At 45.1% G+C, this 17,512-nt stretch overlaps 8 protein-coding genes across 8 annotated transcripts; 2 read left to right on the forward strand and 6 right to left on the reverse strand.

The window, feature by feature from the left end:
- Positions 1-280: 280 nt before the first annotated feature.
- On the forward strand, positions 281-1,825 carry KUCA_T00005923001 (uncharacterized protein; the record flags this gene model as incomplete). Its single annotated transcript, XM_022603963.1, has 1 exon — positions 281-1,825. One exon carries the CDS (start codon positions 281-283, stop codon positions 1,823-1,825), a length of 1,545 nt encoding a protein of 514 aa, XP_022461910.1.
- A 122-nt stretch (positions 1,826-1,947) lies between these two features.
- KUCA_T00005924001 (uncharacterized protein) lies at positions 1,948-4,010 on the reverse strand (the record flags this gene model as incomplete). Its single annotated transcript, XM_022603974.1, has 2 exons — positions 1,948-3,784; positions 3,841-4,010. 2 exons carry the CDS (start codon positions 4,008-4,010, stop codon positions 1,948-1,950), a joined length of 2,007 nt encoding a protein of 668 aa, XP_022461911.1.
- A 211-nt stretch (positions 4,011-4,221) lies between these two features.
- KUCA_T00005925001 (uncharacterized protein) lies at positions 4,222-4,923 on the forward strand (the record flags this gene model as incomplete). Its single annotated transcript, XM_022603985.1, has 1 exon — positions 4,222-4,923. The coding sequence occupies one exon, from the start codon at positions 4,222-4,224 to the stop codon at positions 4,921-4,923; it is 702 nt and encodes a 233-aa protein (XP_022461912.1).
- A 307-nt stretch (positions 4,924-5,230) lies between these two features.
- Positions 5,231-6,433, reverse strand: KUCA_T00005926001 (uncharacterized protein; the record flags this gene model as incomplete). The annotated part of the gene is made up of 1 exon (XM_022603996.1): positions 5,231-6,433. One exon carries the CDS (start codon positions 6,431-6,433, stop codon positions 5,231-5,233), a length of 1,203 nt encoding a protein of 400 aa, XP_022461913.1.
- Positions 6,434-6,792: 359 nt separating this feature from the next.
- Positions 6,793-9,177, reverse strand: KUCA_T00005927001 (uncharacterized protein; the record flags this gene model as incomplete). Its single annotated transcript, XM_022604007.1, has 1 exon — positions 6,793-9,177. The coding sequence occupies one exon, from the start codon at positions 9,175-9,177 to the stop codon at positions 6,793-6,795; it is 2,385 nt and encodes a 794-aa protein (XP_022461914.1).
- A 274-nt stretch (positions 9,178-9,451) lies between these two features.
- KUCA_T00005928001 (uncharacterized protein) lies at positions 9,452-13,414 on the reverse strand (the record flags this gene model as incomplete). The annotated part of the gene is made up of 1 exon (XM_022604019.1): positions 9,452-13,414. The coding sequence occupies one exon, from the start codon at positions 13,412-13,414 to the stop codon at positions 9,452-9,454; it is 3,963 nt and encodes a 1,320-aa protein (XP_022461915.1).
- Positions 13,415-13,952: 538 nt separating this feature from the next.
- KUCA_T00005929001 (uncharacterized protein) lies at positions 13,953-14,669 on the reverse strand (the record flags this gene model as incomplete). The annotated part of the gene is made up of 1 exon (XM_022604030.1): positions 13,953-14,669. One exon carries the CDS (start codon positions 14,667-14,669, stop codon positions 13,953-13,955), a length of 717 nt encoding a protein of 238 aa, XP_022461916.1.
- A 462-nt stretch (positions 14,670-15,131) lies between these two features.
- On the reverse strand, positions 15,132-17,305 carry KUCA_T00005930001 (uncharacterized protein; the record flags this gene model as incomplete). Its single annotated transcript, XM_022604041.1, has 2 exons — positions 15,132-17,218; positions 17,272-17,305. 2 exons carry the CDS (start codon positions 17,303-17,305, stop codon positions 15,132-15,134), a joined length of 2,121 nt encoding a protein of 706 aa, XP_022461917.1.
- Between the last annotated feature and the right edge of the window lie 207 nt (positions 17,306-17,512).

Consider the following 17,512-nt stretch of genomic DNA (forward strand, 5'->3'; position numbering starts at 1 on the left):
TGAAGCCGTACTTCGCCACAACAGTCGGGAGAATTGGGCCAAAATTGGTTGTGAAACCTAACTTGTTTCAGAGCCTTTAGCAAGGTAGTCGTATAGCTGATTAAAGCATATTAGTGGTATGAGCCCTGTGCCTGTCATTTATCCGCGTGTCATCTTCTTGCAGCTGCCATTATTTCACGTGAACGCTTAGCGTACGTGGCGGCGATTCTCTCCGCTGTCCTCTTCGTGTTCTCTTATTCTTATAGTGTTTCTTTACTCTTTTTCGACAACTCTACCAGAAATGAAGTTTTCAATTAAGTTACTAGCCGCGTTGGCAGGCATTGTATGCACAGCAGCGGCTGTTGACGAGAATCCAGCCGTTGCTTCGGCTGATTCTGCGGTTGTCAAGCTGACGTCTGACAAATTCTCCGCGTTCCTCAAGGAAAACGATCTCGTTCTTGCCGAATTCTTCGCCCCTTGGTGTGGTCATTGCAAGCATCTTGGCCCCGAGTTTAGCTCTGCTGCCGACCGCTTGCTGGACAAGAACATCAGGTTGGCCCAGATTGACTGCACTGTGGAGAAGGATCTGTGCCAGAACCACGGCATCAAGGGCTACCCTACCCTCAAGGTGTTCAAGGGCCCTGACGCTGAGCCTGTTGACTACAGTGGTCAGAGAACTGCGGATTCGATCTACAGCTATATGTTGAAACAGTCTCTACCACCAGTTTCTGTGATCGCTGATGCTGCTGACCTGACCGACTCTATTGAGGAGGCCGTTGAACCAATCGTGCTTCAGATACAGCCAAAGGGCGCCAAAGCTTCGGAAGCTAACACGAGTTTCTACGAGCTTGCAGGCACCTTGAGAGAACAGTTCACTTTCATCGTGACTTCCTCTGACGAGTACATCAAGAAGTATGCCGGCGACAGCTCCGAACCTGTATTTGCCATTTTCAGAGCTGACAGCTCTGAACCCTCCATCTTCAAGGGCGAAGTCAGTGACCTTACCCACTTGACCGAGTTCATCGAAATCGAGACCAAGCCTCTGTTTGGCGAGATCGACGGAAGCTCTTTCCAGGTGTACATGGGTGCAAAATTGCCTCTCGCGTATTACTTCTGGACCGACAAGGCCGGTAGGGACGCAGTTGAGTCGATCATTTTGCCCCTCGCTAAGAAGTACAGAGGTGTGATCAACTTTGTTGGTTTGGAAGCCGCCAAATTCGGCCCACATGCCAAGAACCTGAACATGCAGGAGAGTTACCCATTGTTTGCTATTCACGACATTGAGTCCAACAAGAAGTATGGTATCAGTCAAGAGAAGGAGCTGAACAACAAGGACATCACAAAGTTCGTGGAGAGCTTTGTCGCCGGCGAAGCTGAGCCAATTGTTAAGTCTGAGGACGTTCCAGAGGAGCAGGCCGAGGCCGTTTACCACTTGGTCGGCAAGGAACATCAGGCCATCACCCTTGACGAGTCCAAGGACGTTTTGGTGAAGTACTACGCTCCATGGTGCGGTCACTGTAAGAGACTTGCCCCTACCTATGAGGAGTTGGCTGCTGTCTACAAGGATGCTGGTGAAGACAGAGTTGTGATTGCCAAGCTCGACCACACCCTCAACGATGTTCCAGTTGAGATTTCCGGATACCCAACCTTGGTGCTGTACCCAGCCAACGACAAGACTAACCCAATCACTTTCGAGGGAGCTAGATCCATCGAGGGCTTGAGTGAGTTCATCAAAGACAAGGGCTCTTTTGGAATTGACGCATTGAAGTTGCAGGCTGAAAACACCGCTGCTGGTAATGCTACCGAGGAAGCTGTCAAGGAGGCTGATGGCCACGACGAGCTATAGAGAGTTGAGTCAAATTGTATGAACTTGAAGTTTGGTAACAAATTCAATAACAAATTGGTTTGGTTTTAAGTTTGTGACTTTCACAAGTTGTGTAGTAATCATATACACAGTATTTTTCATCCTTAGCAAAAACACACAGTCCACCCTAGCACTTGGACTTCATCACACCAGTCCACAAATATGTCATCCTTCGCAGCCGTCCTCCAACACCTTACCAGCAAGTGCCAGGCTCTCTCGACATTCCGAACTGGATACTCCGTGGAAAGTCTCTGGTACAATAATTTCAAGTAATTGCGATCCTGCTCAGTAACACACGCAAGTCCCGTGATGAGGATCGGCCAACAGAGCGAAGACTGGAGTTTCGAGCCAACCAGCCGACCAAGACTTTTCATGGACTGTTGTACTTTCATCTGAATCCCCAGATCACCATGATGAGACTCTTTGAATACCATTTGGTTGTACAAATTGAGACAGTTCTGGTACAGATCAAACACCTCCAGATGGAGCTGCACCAAATCGGCATCATCAACATGTTGCAATTGAGCAGTAGACGGCTTTGCAGATGCAATTCTGCCCTCATTTCTGTGAAAAGCAGCTTCCATTTCGACTTTATAAGCCTCATCTGCCGCATCAAAAATGTCCAGAAAATCGTGGGTTTCTGTGGAGTCTGATTCCATGAGTCCACCACATGACTTCAAGCGAGAAAGACGAGCTTTTTCGTTCGCAACTTCACCAACTACCAGCGAAAGCTCTTGCATACACCCCTGAAGAGGATCGGGCCCATACCCGTCCGATTCCAGGATTTTGGCTTGCTTGAAGATGAGATCATATTGCTCCATGGGGTATAGAGTTCCCGAGATCCAGGCCTGGGTAGCCATCACGTCATGGAACAAGAAGTTGGAAATCACCCACTTCACTTCGTTGGAACCCTTGTGGTCATTACAAAGCTTCACTATGCCACCATACGAATCCAACAGGCTCTTGAATTGAAGGAATATGCCGTACCAGTTCTTGACATCTCCCGTAGATATCTCGGCACCAACACTAATGATGTACGAGGCAAAGAGCAGCATATAATCCGAGGTTGCCAGGTTCTTTTTGGTGAGCTTCTCTCTCGCCATTGCTAGTCCACTTTCCAAGTACCACCGGGAATCATCATCACCAGATCCTAGTAGAAACATGCCTCCCCAGGCAACCACTCCATGGAGGATGGCCTTATCGTAGTAGGCCAGTTGCATGGAATATTTCAAGAAAAAGTTGGTTTCGTCCATGCTCATAGATATCATCCTTGCAACGTAGGAACGGTAATGATCAAGACACAAAATCGCCTTCTCGTCCAGCCCTTGCAACAATGAGTTATTGGGAGTGGTATAGAGGGTATCTGGGAATAAGATATGGAAGGAGGGCTTCCAATGCATAGAGCTCCCTGGTGACCTCATCTCTTCGATTGCGAGATTCAACAGCTCTTTATCAGTCATATTCTGGTTCTCAACCACCTGAGATTCGTCCATGGTGGTGAATCTCTCGGGCTCTGTATGCAGTGACTCGTAGAGCTCTAGTCTTGAGCTCGAGGGCGAAGGAAACGACGGATTCCGCTCCAAAAACTGGAAAATCTCTTGAAGCTGATTCTGTCTTCCTGGAGAGTATGTGATGGCCAGAGTCTCATCCTCACTATGTGGAAGTTCCAGGAATGGCGAAAGAGACATCTCCTCATTATTAGCATCCTTAATGGGCTCGGTTTTTGGCGATGGAGATGGCACTTCCACTCCACGAGCTTCGGTAATTCTTGAATTGGAACTATAGTTCTGTTGCTGGCTCAGCTTCGTATCTTTGGACGATTTCTGGGGTTTTGAAATGCCATTTTGCTTCACCTTGGCGTTTCTTCTGTTGCCCCATGCACACTCTACGTTTCTCTTACGACACAATCCGCAGATCGGGTACTCTTCGTCGCATTTTTTGCTGTCCTTCGTTAGTTCTATAGCATAACAAGGTCAAAAGTCACAATTTTCACTCACTGTTTCGACCGACAGGACAAACACCCATGTCTCGATTTGCAGGTGATCCCTACAAAGCTGTTCACCTTGATGGTGGGCGTATTTGACCCCTGCCAGCTCGCCATGCCCTGGGACGACGGGGCCCTCTTCAACTCTATTGTGGCAAACGATTGGTCAAACTTTGAAAACATGCCGAGAAATCAGTGCTCCATAGGCTTTGATGAATGTGGTGACTAATAAAACTAACACAGTCCCTCGTCAGATACGATTGAAGACGACTTCCCGATATGGATTTTGTCTGGTGCACTCCCCATCGCGAAACCAGATCTGAACCAAAACTCGTCAAGTAAACAAACCATCTCACCAAACACGAGTTCCAGCAACAACACCTATTAGCCAACAATGTCGATTGATCACTCGAAATTCATGACCGATCTTCCGGCGGATGATCTGGACAAGCTGCGTACCATTTCGGATTCCTGGGCAGATGGTGTAAAGACCAATCTCATGGAACAGATAAGAAGAGGCCATGATGAGCTACGCAGAATACAAACAGCACAGCAGAGCACCCGCACGCAAATCGAAGCTGTAAAGGCTCAGCATCAAAGTCTCAAATCTGAGCGTGATTCAAAGGCCCAAAAACTCGAGAAGGAATGGCTCGCTAAACAAGCCGAAGTGGAGGAGCTACGCGGTCACATCGACTCTCTCAAGGCTCAGATGGTGAATTCGGTCGAACAATCAAGAAGTTTGGATCCGCAAATAGATTCACTCGAAAAAGAACTGTTACAAAAGCAAAATGATGTGAAAATGCAGAAGGGAGTGAACACCGTTCTCCAGTCGAAATATCAATCGCTGCTTGGACTGAGGATAGAAGCCATGGAAGAGGAGGACGAACTTCAATTTTTTATGAACAACATTGACGCAAGTGATTATGATAGAGAGGTATCTTTTGTCTTGACGCTTCATGATGATTACTGTGTGAAGAATTGCAATCCCAAGGTTCCAAAGGAGGAGGTGGATGGTATTATCAGTGAGTTGAAGAGCAGCCACGAGTTTGGCAGTTTTCTTAAGCAGATGAGGTCGTTGCTGAAGTCGAGGATTTAGCTTTTGTTCTTATTATGGACCTAGTTTTAGATTCAGATGAGATTTAGGCGTGATCCTAGGTGCACTGAGGTTCTTGGGTTAGTTGAAGTTCTGAGCTTTGGTGAGGACTCAGTCAGGAGTTTATTTAATTTAATGCGATTTTGGTTTTGAACAATTATGCAGTTAAACTGAGTGGATAGTTTACTCTGAGATGTACATGTAGTTCACCATGGTTTGCAGTCCGGTTTATGGCCCACCCTACAATCAAGTCCGCTACCTGATTCACCATGCATTTCAGTATGTTTTTCGGTTATTCATATTATTCACATTATTCATGTTCCTCACTATGTGCAAGAACTGATGGAGGAGGTGGAATGTCTCCATGAGAAGTCACCGCTTTACTGCCATCCATTTCCTTCGACTTTTTTGTCTCCTCCTCGAAATAAGAGCTTAGATCGTTTGCAACATGTTTGGGCTTACGCTTGGACTTGCTGGAATGAGGAGGAGGTGCCACCGAGGCAGGAACAAACGTCTGGGACGTTAATGGTGACGACGTAGTTGGTTTGGTCTCGCCGGGAGTTGCAAACATTGTTGTTCCAGGACTAAAATCGTTGTAGTTCATTTCCTCATCGGAATCGCCACTTTTCGCTTCACCAAATTTCCCAAACACTTCAGGCAAACGGTGGAGCAAACCATATCCAACATCGCATCCAAGCAGTCCTCCACCACCCCACTCCTCGTTGGGATAGATGGTCACCGGCCTCACGATATCAAAATCATGGTTGTAAGCATAAAGAATAACAGAAAGCTGACTTTTCTTCTCGTCTTGGGACTTGGAACGAAGATACAACGATGTTATCACTTTGCCCAAAAGATCCTCACCACCAGTAGCCAGCAGTCCATCTTGGGATCCAATGATATAATCTGCTCCTGGCAAAAGCCCAGCCTGGTAGGCAGGCGAGTTGGCCTTGACATTCAGCACATGCCACACATAGGTAGCCGCTTCAAGAGGTGCATATTGCAAAGACATTCCCAGCTTCTTGAAAGCATCGTTCTTGACGACTCCCTCGTTGGACGGTTTCTCCAAGCTAACGTCATCCAATTCTGAGGTCTTTGCAATCCCAGAGTTGACAATTTCCTCTGAAGGAACTGTAATCGTCCTCAAAGTTCCGCCTTTTGCGTTCCACACCTGGAACCTTATTGGCTGGAGATTATCGACCAGATTCTTTAGAAAGCCCAGCAGCCTTGTGTAGTCAACTTTGCCAACAGCAACGTTTTCTTCCGAGTCGGCTCCGCCAATCAGAAGGTTGATCTCGTAGTCATTCACACCAACTATGAAGTCAAACCAGGACTCGAATCCGTGGTTGGCACATATAGATCCACGTTCCACACTCAGTACTCTCAGACCCCATCCCGAGCCCTTCTGCTTGAAATACGTGTCTGCCTCATGGGAATTGAGCGAAAGATTGGAAATCTGCTCAGTGGCCTGTTGTTCAAGTTGATTGACCAGTTTCTTGGCAAATGCAAACATTTTCAAGGATTTTGGCTTGTTCGGTTTTTGGTTGGTGATGAATGGTCATCTTCAAAGCTTTCTGAGTTCATGAGCCCCATCTGCAGATTGACTGCCAATTGTCATTGTGCCATTAATCAGGCCAAGGCCAACTGCTTCTCTTGCATATATTATGTCTTGATATCGAAAAATGATATCGACTTTGAAAGTGATGACCGATATAAATGACTAGCCATTTTGACTGGTAGTGATGGACTCTGTCTCAGCATTGTCTATGCCTCAATATTAACTACAGCTTGACATTCACTACGGTTCCTGCTTCGTATTCACTATGACTTCATATCGCCTCAATATCAACTAGCAGTCAAAAATTTCCCACTTCATTCTCCAAAGACCTTCCTCAATGAACCCCAGCGATGCTTCAGATCTTTGTGAGTGATCTTGAGTTCCTCAAGCTCCTTCTTGAGCGAGTCGTACTCACCCTCCAGCAAACTCAATTGCTCCTCAAGGCCTCTGTTTTCCTCCATCACCTCCAGATTGCGTTCCATCGTCTTCTTCACTTCCATCTCCAGGTTGGAACTCAGCTCAACTCCACTGCTCATCGAGGTGGCCGAGCCCTTTCTGTCGGGCTTCTGTTCGCTAAGTTCCTTCTCCAGAGACGCAACACGAAGATTTAAATCAGCAACCTCGGCCTCCAGGGATTTGTTCTCGTCTTGCAGGTTGGCTATGAGCACTTTGCCCTGTATCATCTCGTTAGCCACATCAACATGTTCTCTGTTCAAAACGGCATAGGCAGACTCAAGTTTGCGTATTTCCCTAGTCAGTTGGCCGTTGGACGTTCTCAAAGTCTCCATCTCTTCTTCTCTTTCCGTCTCCAATCTGTGTATCTCTTCGTATTCGGCCTCGTATCTTTTCAAGTTCAATGGCAAGAGCTCCACCTTCATTGCATCCCTCACAAAATCGTCCAACCTGTAACTCTCCAGGGTAATGCTTTTAAGTTCTCTCTGGAATCCGGTCATCAGAGAAGGATTGCTTTCCTCTTGAACTATGTCAGTTTTGATCAAGTAGTAGTAGAACAGCTTTTCCTTCAGGAACGAAACAAGATCATCAAACTTCAGCTGAAGGATGTGATCTTTTGACTTCAGCATCAAATTCACAGCAAACTTCAGCACAGATTGAAGGCCTTCAGCAATGACAATATCAAAGATCCTTAGCACCATGTCCAGCGGAAATTTGTATCCAAAGAGAGTTAAAAACCACTGGGTAGCATACATGCTTGATCTGACTCCTGATCTCTGCAAGTACGAGAACAGATCGGGAGCAATATCCTCTAGTATTCTGTCAAACTGGTATAACAGCAAGTGGAGACCTGTCATTGAAGGCATGAAAAGCTCTCTAAACCCGTAGTTCTTCATAAGTGTCACCAGCATACAGAAGGCCTCGGAACTACCCATGTTCATCAATAGGGGAACTGTGATAAAGGCCATTCCCTGTGTATATCCTACCTCAGGATCAAACACCGAGTAGGTCTTGATCACTTCGTATAGATCGTCGATTTTGTTCTTCACCTCCGAGGTAGTCACGAAACTGGTACGTGCCAAGTCCCTCTTTATAGCCTTCTCAAAGGGACTGTCCTCAAGTTTCAGGGTCCTATACAGCTCTTCCAGCGAAAAACTCTTGGAATTCGTCATCAGCTGCCAGACCATCCCCCTGAGTTCCTTGGGTATGCCATCGGTGATGTTCTCAATGAGTTGGTCGTGACGAGTATTCACCACCTCTGTGTAATCGTTACACACAAGCGACCAGAACTCCCAGTCAATAGACTTGATAAGCGACTCATTGTTGGTGTATTGTATCCCGGTCTTGATCTCGTTAAAGGTCATGCGCAGAGTCGTAGCGCCTGTATTGAGAACCTGTCTATCCTTATCAGACTTGGAGAACAAATCACGGTTGTTTCTGTTCAGCCGACTGACCAGCAAGTCAAAATTCTCAATGTCTCCAAGCTCTCTGAGGAACTCCTCCTGATCCAACGTCGTCGCGGGAGTTAGAACCTCACGAGAATTATTCACACTCTTCAGCTTCAGGTTGAACCATTGCTTGAATGACTTGACAGCAGCCTTCGGCTCCACAGCATCCTCCATGTTGATATAAACGGGCTGATCTCTTAGTGGAAGGGGTGGTATCTCTTCGCTGTGTTTCACCATGGAAGCAGAGTCAAATGACGAAACAATTGACTCCTGTGGGTCGTCAAGCACCTCGGCTGGTGCCGCTTCAGGTGCCGCTTCAGGTGCCGGTGCAGGCGCAGATGATGTCGATAGCTGTTGTACTTCCTCAACAGGAGAAACGACACGTTCAGCATCATCATCTATGATTTCATTGGGGTAATTCTCATGTTCTTCTTGTATCTGATTAGCGATGACTTCACGATGTTCAGCGGGCTGTTCTGTCTCAGTCTCAACCTTACTAGTTATCGTGCCGTCTGTTTCCTCGGTTCGAGTTCCCTCGACAGGAATGTCGGCTTTTGAAGATTTGATAGTGGCTGTGTCATTATCACCCTCTTCGACTTCCACACTTTCAATGGCAGGTTCCAAGGATCCAGTCTCATGGGACTCTTCGGCTTCAGCAGATACCACGTCTTTGAATGCCTCATCCTTATCAACAGTTTCACTCTCAGTCTTATCTTGCGTTACTTCCTCGCCTGTCACATTCGCTTTTGCATCATGGAAAACATCCGTGGATGTGTCTCCTGTCTCGTTGTCAGACATGGTGTTTTAGACCGGCTTGTACGGGCCTAGATGCGTATTCCTTTTTCGTCCCTCAATCTCAGTTCAAGCTGAAAATTCCTCAGAGATTCTGCAGAATTGGTGACTTCAACTGGATGGAGTTTAAACTGAATTCAAAGCTCAATTGATCGAACCGATAGCCTTGATTATGGTTAAGCCGGGATCGCCCTTTACCCGTTCTGGCCACAAAGGCAGGTCTCAAAACTTGGTACAGTACACTACTCATCGATATTTCAGAATCGTACACTACCTGAGCTCATTCAGACTGGTCTATTATACAATGGCTGCTTCCCATTTCTCTCAAACATGACCTATGGTAGCCATGACCACATTTGAAGGAGATGATGCTGGATCTTAGATTGTGGTCACCATCTTCAACATTATCGACCTTCGCATCCCCGCCAGTTCTATTTTCAGCCCACAACTCGTAGACCTCACGGTTCAATCCATGACCCCACAGTTTCTTCCCGCAGATCTCACACTCAGAGTTTTTTGTCGTCCATCCAGACGAATTCAGTCTGTTTAGATGCTCCATATCAATGAATATGTCTCCATTCACCAGAATCAACACGTGCCGTATAATCTCTCTTTCATAGGAGTATGCAGCATAAACACTCTTCACCACCTGTCTCACGTCCCCCAGAGTAGTCACCTTAGCAGACGACCGGTTCAAGAACTCGGAGAATATACGCAGGAATGATCCTTCGGTCTCTTCATCCGAGGGTCCAACACTATTGTAGTAGAGGTCGATTAGGCTGACGAAGGCCTCTTGCATCAATCTCTGAGCTACTTGAAGTGCTACTCCAGGGGCATCCTCGTGAGCTGATTTGAATATCTTCACGGGAACTTCCAAAAACCTGAGAAGCATTTTCTCCACAGGAGTCAGAGTCTGGCCAGTTGAGCCCTTCACTCTCTCTGTGGTCAAGTTTTTGCTCAGAAGGATACCCTGTCTGAGATCATCGAACAGCTCTCCTTCTATAGCCTTGATGCTACGCTCATCCTGAGCTATCACCAATTCATTACCCTTGGACTCCATTAACTGAAGGATGAGTTTCACCGCCTCTTTTGGCTTCGAATTGATCACATACAACTGGACAACGGCCTTGGTTGCTCCAGCGGCCCGGAGATTCGATGCCACTTCGTCGAGATCAATATCCTTGAATCTACCACCCAACACCTCTTCCGTAAGTGCATTGTGATCAAACTTGGCAAGTAATTTGACATAAAGTTTTTTCAACTCTAGCGGTAGCGGTTGGGTTAATTTACTGAGCTTCTCCAGTCCAAATAGATAGCGAAGATACTCATATTTCTTCTCGTCGCTCACTTCTTCTGATGTGCACTCGTTGTGCAGGCCGGGAGCATATTGGTTGAGAACGGCAGCCAAAGCCTCTGGGTCTTCGTTCAAGAAAGATTTGAAATGCTCTTTCACAAACTCTATAACACTCTGCTCTTCGCGGTTGTCCGATTTGACGATTTCAAAGCAATTGGTCAACAATTCAGAAGTGGACTTGAAAATCTCAGTAGGTAATAGTTCGCTCATTCCAATAGAAGACAATTTGTTCCACAGTTGCAAGAATTTCAGCATTTTCTTCTCTGAACGATAAACAGTGAATAGCACTCTGTAATAACCTGACGACTCAAAAAGGCTTCCCAGTTCATCGATACTTGGTGGGTGGTAAACCGACAATAGGCTTCGAAGAGCAAACTCTGCCTCTTCTTGGAGGTTCTTTACCGGTGGAAAGCATAGCTTCTTGATCACATCTTGCAACACGCTATCTGAGATTCGCAGGAACTGGTAGTATTTAGGGAAGTTTCTGGCTATGAAAATTCCCAAATAAAAGTGATCTTCTTTGGAGAATTCGTTGCTTCTGAACACTCCCAGGAGAATATCAACGACATACTGCCTAGTAACCTTGAAAGCGGAGTTTTTAACCAAGTTCATTCCCATGACATCGAAATTCAAGAGTTTTTCCTCGTCTCCCTCGTCGTCGTCGTTTAACGAAGTGTCTTCAAACGCTTCGTTCAGAGCTCCCAGCATGCTGAAGCAATCTAATTTAAGAAGGAAACAAAAGTATGGAAAGGCAGGTTCGTTGGTCAGGTCCTCAGTCATGTGAACTTTAGGTGAGTTCTCCGGCCATGATACTGCTGTTCCGTTCAGAAGAATATAGTAAAGACTTCTTTTAGCAGAATACTCCTTTCTATAATCCATTGGCTTTTCGGTTGGATACTGTCTCCCTGTAAGAATGTAGCCAATATATGAATATATGTCTCTTTCACTTGCATTTGTCACTTGGCTAGATTCTTTCATCAGATCCATCAATGGAGAAATGTAGTCGTTGAGCAAGACATTCCAAATATATATCAGAATATCCTTCAAACCATGTTTCTTGCATAGAGATATCGTTAAGTCAATGTCCAACGTTCTGATGTCCAAAAGACATATTATCTCTTCAAGAACCAGAGTCTTTCCCTGGGCAATGTATGTTTCAACTAGTCCCTTCAATATAGTAGGTGCAAGCGAAACCACCTTCCCATCTAGGATATATGCCTCCAAAACATCGTAGAAAATCGCTTCCAGACCGTTTTCGGCGTACTTCTCAAACATATGCTCATAATCTGCTGGTTCGCTATTCATCGCTATTAGCGTTTGGAGTGCTGTGGAGAGAAATTTGTGATAGAATTGGTTCGACGAATCTAATCCCACTGGATGGTCGACAAAGATGTGGTCGGTAGAAGCAGCTATTATGCCCTTTATATGAGGGGTTACCAACAGATGTCTTTGCTCTGCTGATTTTGGGAGACCTCGTATCGCTAGATCGCACTCCCCGGAATATTGCTTGCTCGCAACTTCCAAAGCACCAATGTAGTCTCCTTCACGAAGCAACATCATCAGATTATCTGCCCAGTTCTCAAGAGTTCCCAAGTAGAAATCGTATTTTCCCAAAACAAAAATTTTCCCCTTATATACCTGAAAGGCACTGTAATAGTAATCATGCAAGACTCCTCCATGGCCAAGGGAAACACTCAACGGTTTGATATGACGGGAAACACAATCAACCACCGCAGCGACATTCATCTTTGAACGATCAAGGAAGACAATCTGTGAGCTTGTAGTTAACAGTGCTAACAATCTGGAATTAACCCAATTCACTGAAACTATGGCCTCTTGGCCCTCCCATCGTCTGTGGTGCTCCAGCCTTAAATCCAGACTATCATGACCTTCTTTATCCACAAAAGTCTCAGTTGCAAGCTCAACAACATGCAAAGTTTTGGAAAAACAATATGCTAGCAGAGCCCTTGAGCTCTGACCATTTGCTTCCCTCAGAGCTGGCAGCCATGCCACACAGGCCGTGGGCTTCAAATCCAAGCTCGAGCTCTGGGGTCTTTTGATCTTTGCATGAATTCTGACATACGGATGTGTAGACATCACTACAACTGAACTCACAGTGCAAAGTGCAACAACTCCAGTCCCATCGGTTGGTTGAATGGAAGTTCCCAGAGGTAGAACAGAGCATTGCAAGATGATGGACTCGTTGCTCGTGCTCTCTCCAGAGATTATGGATCGCGAATTGCACTGCAATCCAAGTAAGTTGGAGTATCCATTGTGGTACACCAACTCACCATGGCTGTCGCTTGAAATCAATCCAGTATGACGTTTTCCCAGAAACTGTATTTGCAAGACGGCAGAATTCTCCTTATGGCCATCGCCATTCGACCCTGGTTGTTGCGGTTTGATGATAAGAGCTGGTCTTGACGGCTTGGAAAGTTGCCATAACAGAATCGTTCCAGACGAATATCCAGCAGCCAAAAACGTCGTATCTGCCGATAACTGGACGGATACAACTTGGCCTATCTGAGATGCGACTGGGCCTGTTCCCAAAATGGCTGTAATGTTCTGCCTCTGGTCACAAATAGCTATACACCCTTTTGACATCCCAATTGCCACAATGTTTGCATAAGCAGCACAAGTGGGCTCTCCATGCTCAATTCTGAATTCCTCGTTGTAAATCGAACCGCCTAGCTTCTTAAGCTTCAACCATTGCATCACGTCTTCGGTATCGCCATGACCGTTTTGTGTGTTTCGACTTACTTTTTGGAAATCCACATCCTCTGGCTGAGATTGGAATGACTGGATGCTGCTTATTCGAGTCGTCAACCTCTCGTCGAAATGTTTTCGTATGACAGGCGAATCATGCGGAGGCATGGTTATCGGAGCCATTTCGCAGGCGTTATCAGTAACACTAATTGACCGAAATCCGAGTTTCCAATACTCTTGATGAAACCACAGATGCAGATATGTACAAGATAGGTTTGATCTGGTGGAGTTTGCAAGCTTAAATAGGAGTATAAAAAGGTTGGACTTACAAGTTCGAATCTCCTTATCCAAACCATGTCATCTTAATGCCATGGTGTGTACTTAATCAAATTGTGGCCGCACACGCAGATTCCTATGAAAACGATTGAAGGTTGGATATAATTGGTTTTGTTATTAAGTTCAAAAAGTAATTACCTTGATTCTGCATTGGAAGCGGATACTCGGTCATCGTGTTAGCATGGTGGTTGCAAGCCAGCCATATTTCAGGTACGGTGAAGTTTCCAACGACTACCAAGTCTGCTATGCCTCTTAATGTTCATCCACAGGAAGATCAGACCTACACCATCATGAATTCCTAAGCTTACACTAATTTTTATATTATTGCCAGTTTCTAAGTGTCAAGTGATTTCCAAGTTTCCTGCCATTTCAAACTTTTCATTATTCATACCAAACCGCTGAAATCATCAATTGACTTGAATTTATTCCTATCATCCTCGCTCAACTCAGCATTCCCAGGTCTGCACACTATTATCGAGTGCATGCCAGAATCGAAAGCCGCTCTCACTTCATTGACATTGTCGCTCAGAAAGAGAACGTTTTCAGCCGTAAGTCCTGTTTCTTCCAGGATCTTTGTATAACTGGTTGTCTCATTCTTCATACCCGCATTAAGAGTGTCGAAGTATCCAGAGATTAATGGGTTCAGATCAACGCTTTTTCCGTTCTCCAAAGTATGGCCAAACAAAAGTTTTTGCGCTTTGACAGATCCTGATGAATAGATAAACACTTTCTTTCCTTCGGAAGTCCATCTGTTGATCGCAATTATGGCATCTTCGTACACAGGACACTTGATCTCTCCACTGTCATATCCTGCCTGCCAGACCAATCCTTGCAGTTGCTTCAATAGAGGGTCCTTGATGTCCCTTGCAACCAAGTCATTGAGATGGGCAAGAATTTTATCGTAAGATTCTGTCAAGTCTTCTGGAAACTTCGACAGAGTTTGAAGAGCAGCATCTGAGTCGTTGTGTTGGAGTGGGTATTGGTATTTGCTCAATAGAGAAGGGAGTGCTTTAAGAAAAAACGGAAATAACTCGTCTTTCACAAAAGTAATTGGACAGACCGTTCCCTCTATGTCTAGCAAATAGTTTTGAATTTCTGTCATTGAATTTGTTAAAAATGGTGATACTTGAGAGGAGTGAAAAATATGTGGAGTAGTTGAAAGAGCAGTTGAGTATTGAAATTTCTAGTCACGTGCCATGCGCCATACTAAGACCGTGAATTTGATTCAAACTGTTCGGGTTGAATATAACTAGGAAATTGAATATATGGCTTAGGTCAAATCAACTGAGTTTGATGATATTAAATTGAAAGCTTAATACTCATTGAAAGCAACATTCATGCAAAAGTTATCTGCTCAACATTTGCTGAGAAGGGCCACTATTTTGGTGACTTTTTTGAAAAATCTTAGATTACACGATAAATGACCAAACTCCTAAAAAAACCTTCAATTGAAGCCGAACTCAAAAAACTGTCCCTATATATTACCATTGTCATTTAACATCATCCTTCCAACTAATATTCCATCTTTGTCTCGTTGTTTTGTCACGCTTCTATCACCTTTATGCTACCACCATGAACTCGCGCGGCGTGATAACCTATTCGTGATAGACGTATGTGGAACACTGGGAGTCTTCTCTTCCTCCGAACGATCACTGTCATCATCATAGTAGCTTTGAGGTTCGTCTGTGTCGGTATCTTCATCATCATCATCATGGAATCGAGTTTCGAAACTAACATTTCCATGCCCATCCAAATCTGAGTTATCAAAAGGTGATTCAGATAACTGCGAGAACTGAGCTGTAAGATCCACGCCTGCCACACCCTGTTCCATTGTATTACCTCTGGACTTCCTGCCGCTTTGTTTTCTAACTTCTCTTCTTCCACGCTCTATGGCTCTTTCTATGGCCAGTCTATGTTTGATGAACAATAGCTTGGGATAGGCACATAGCTCTCCACTTGCAATCATCTTCTCCAGTCTCTCTGGAGTAGGATCACTAAGAATATACCTGAAATCTCCCAGTTTGATTTTCGGCCATAAAGTAACTGTCCCACTAAATCGTTGGAGCCAGATGTTCGACCAATCTTGGTCCATTATACGAGGAAGCAAATCAAAGTCTCTAATCAGTTTCAGCCATTTGGTGATCTCTAGCTTCAGAAGGTTCTCCAGTGCAGCACCAATGAAACCACCTCTCAAACCGATCGTCCCCGTTCTCCTGGACACAGGCCGCCCAACAGAACCCTTTGGAGCATAGAAAAACAACGATATATGCGGGTTAACTTGGGACACTATCGAGTACTTCACATTGTAGTATGTATTCAATGCCTCCACGGGTATATCAGTTCTCAAACTTCCATCTTTCCATTTGCTTCCAAACGAGAACGAGGTGATGGAACCGTCCCTACGTTTGCTCATCAGAACAACCGGTGGAAGTATACCGGGAACCGCTGAGCTAGCCAGAAGAGCGGACCAGATCACACAATCTGGAGATGTAATATGATTACACAATATCACAGGCGAATGGGGGTCACTTGGAACCGTGCTGATATTGAGAATCTTTCCAGTTCGTTCATAAGCTTCTTTGAAAGTCAGGCTTCCCATGGTGAACCAAGAACACTTTTTCGCCCAATCAACCGGGTCAAACCTAGCACCAGTCTTCCACCACCGTTTGAACCAAACCGAAAATGGATCACTACACGCCGTGATCTTATTTGCGAGCTCAGGCACTATCAGTTGTCTTAACTCGTCGTTGGTGCGGACACAGGCCAAGGCAGCGACTAGACCACCTCCTGATGTTCCGCTGACGATAGTGGGCATGGCGTCGTTTTCAATCAATGCCTTTAATATTCCAAAATGACTGTAGGCAAAACAAGCACCACCAGAGAGACAAAGAGCACTTTTGCCAAAGTTTTTGGAAAGAGCTTTGAAAAACACCTTTTTGTCTTCAGAAGGCATGCTTTCATCGTCTATGACAAACTCCAGAGCATCAACCACTAGCTTGTTATAGATTTCTATCAGTTTTTTGGTCCCATAGTAACACTGTGAGTAAAGGAGGGGATTCTCTGTGCTAGCAAAATTAGCTTTGACACAGTTTTGCAGTATGCTCACCACCTTTTCAACATCCTTCTTCTCAACACTGTCTGCCAGATCAGTAACTATCCGCCGCACAGTCTTCCAATCATAGCAAAAAAAGCGATCATCCTTTCTCCATTGGTCATACTTCAGAAATTTGTCCAAAGACCTCGCATTATCTATCCATTCCTGGTAGCTTTCCGAATGGCGCAATCTGTCCCTGAGCTTCCTTCTTTCTCCCGTCCATGCAAAAAAAAATTCGTAAAACGCCACGTAAATTCTCACGACAAAATAACAAAGGAATAGAACGAACATCCACAGCAAAATGAACGCGAGAATGGGGAATCTCAAGAATTTGAACGTCCACCCAGACTGAAACACATTGTTGTATGCAGAGAAGCTCTTCCGCCTTTTGTGGCCGGGCGACCCCGGCTTGGTGATCTTTCTGTGAATGGGAAGCCAGTCATTTTTGGAGGAAATCAGCTCTATCGGTTCTTCATTCAGCGACACCATGGAGGGGGAACGCGAGAAACTCCAGCTATCGTCTTCATAATCAAGAGCGTTTTTGAACTCTTCAATGTCTGCGAACAGTTAGTATTTCGAAGAAGCCAAAACGTTCGTCTTCAAAACTTACGATTCTCATTCAGGAAGTCTTCTTCGAATGACATCTCAAAGCGAATGCACACAGTCCTATGATACGGAAAGATTATGGAGAAAAAAAAAGATATGTGTCAGAATATCAGTGCGGTCATGAGGGTAGTGTAATTTAACCAAATTTCCCCGGAAACCAACATGAGGTCATAATTCTTACATGCTTACATAAATGCATAATAGACAATAGTGGATTACCGTTGGATTGATGTTATAAACCATTC

This window comes from Kuraishia capsulata, genomic scaffold (assembly GCF_000576695.1).
Source record: "Kuraishia capsulata CBS 1993 genomic scaffold, Kuraishia_capsulata_scaffold_7, whole genome shotgun sequence".
In the NCBI taxonomy this organism is placed as follows: Eukaryota; Fungi; Ascomycota; class Pichiomycetes; order Pichiales; family Pichiaceae; genus Kuraishia; species Kuraishia capsulata.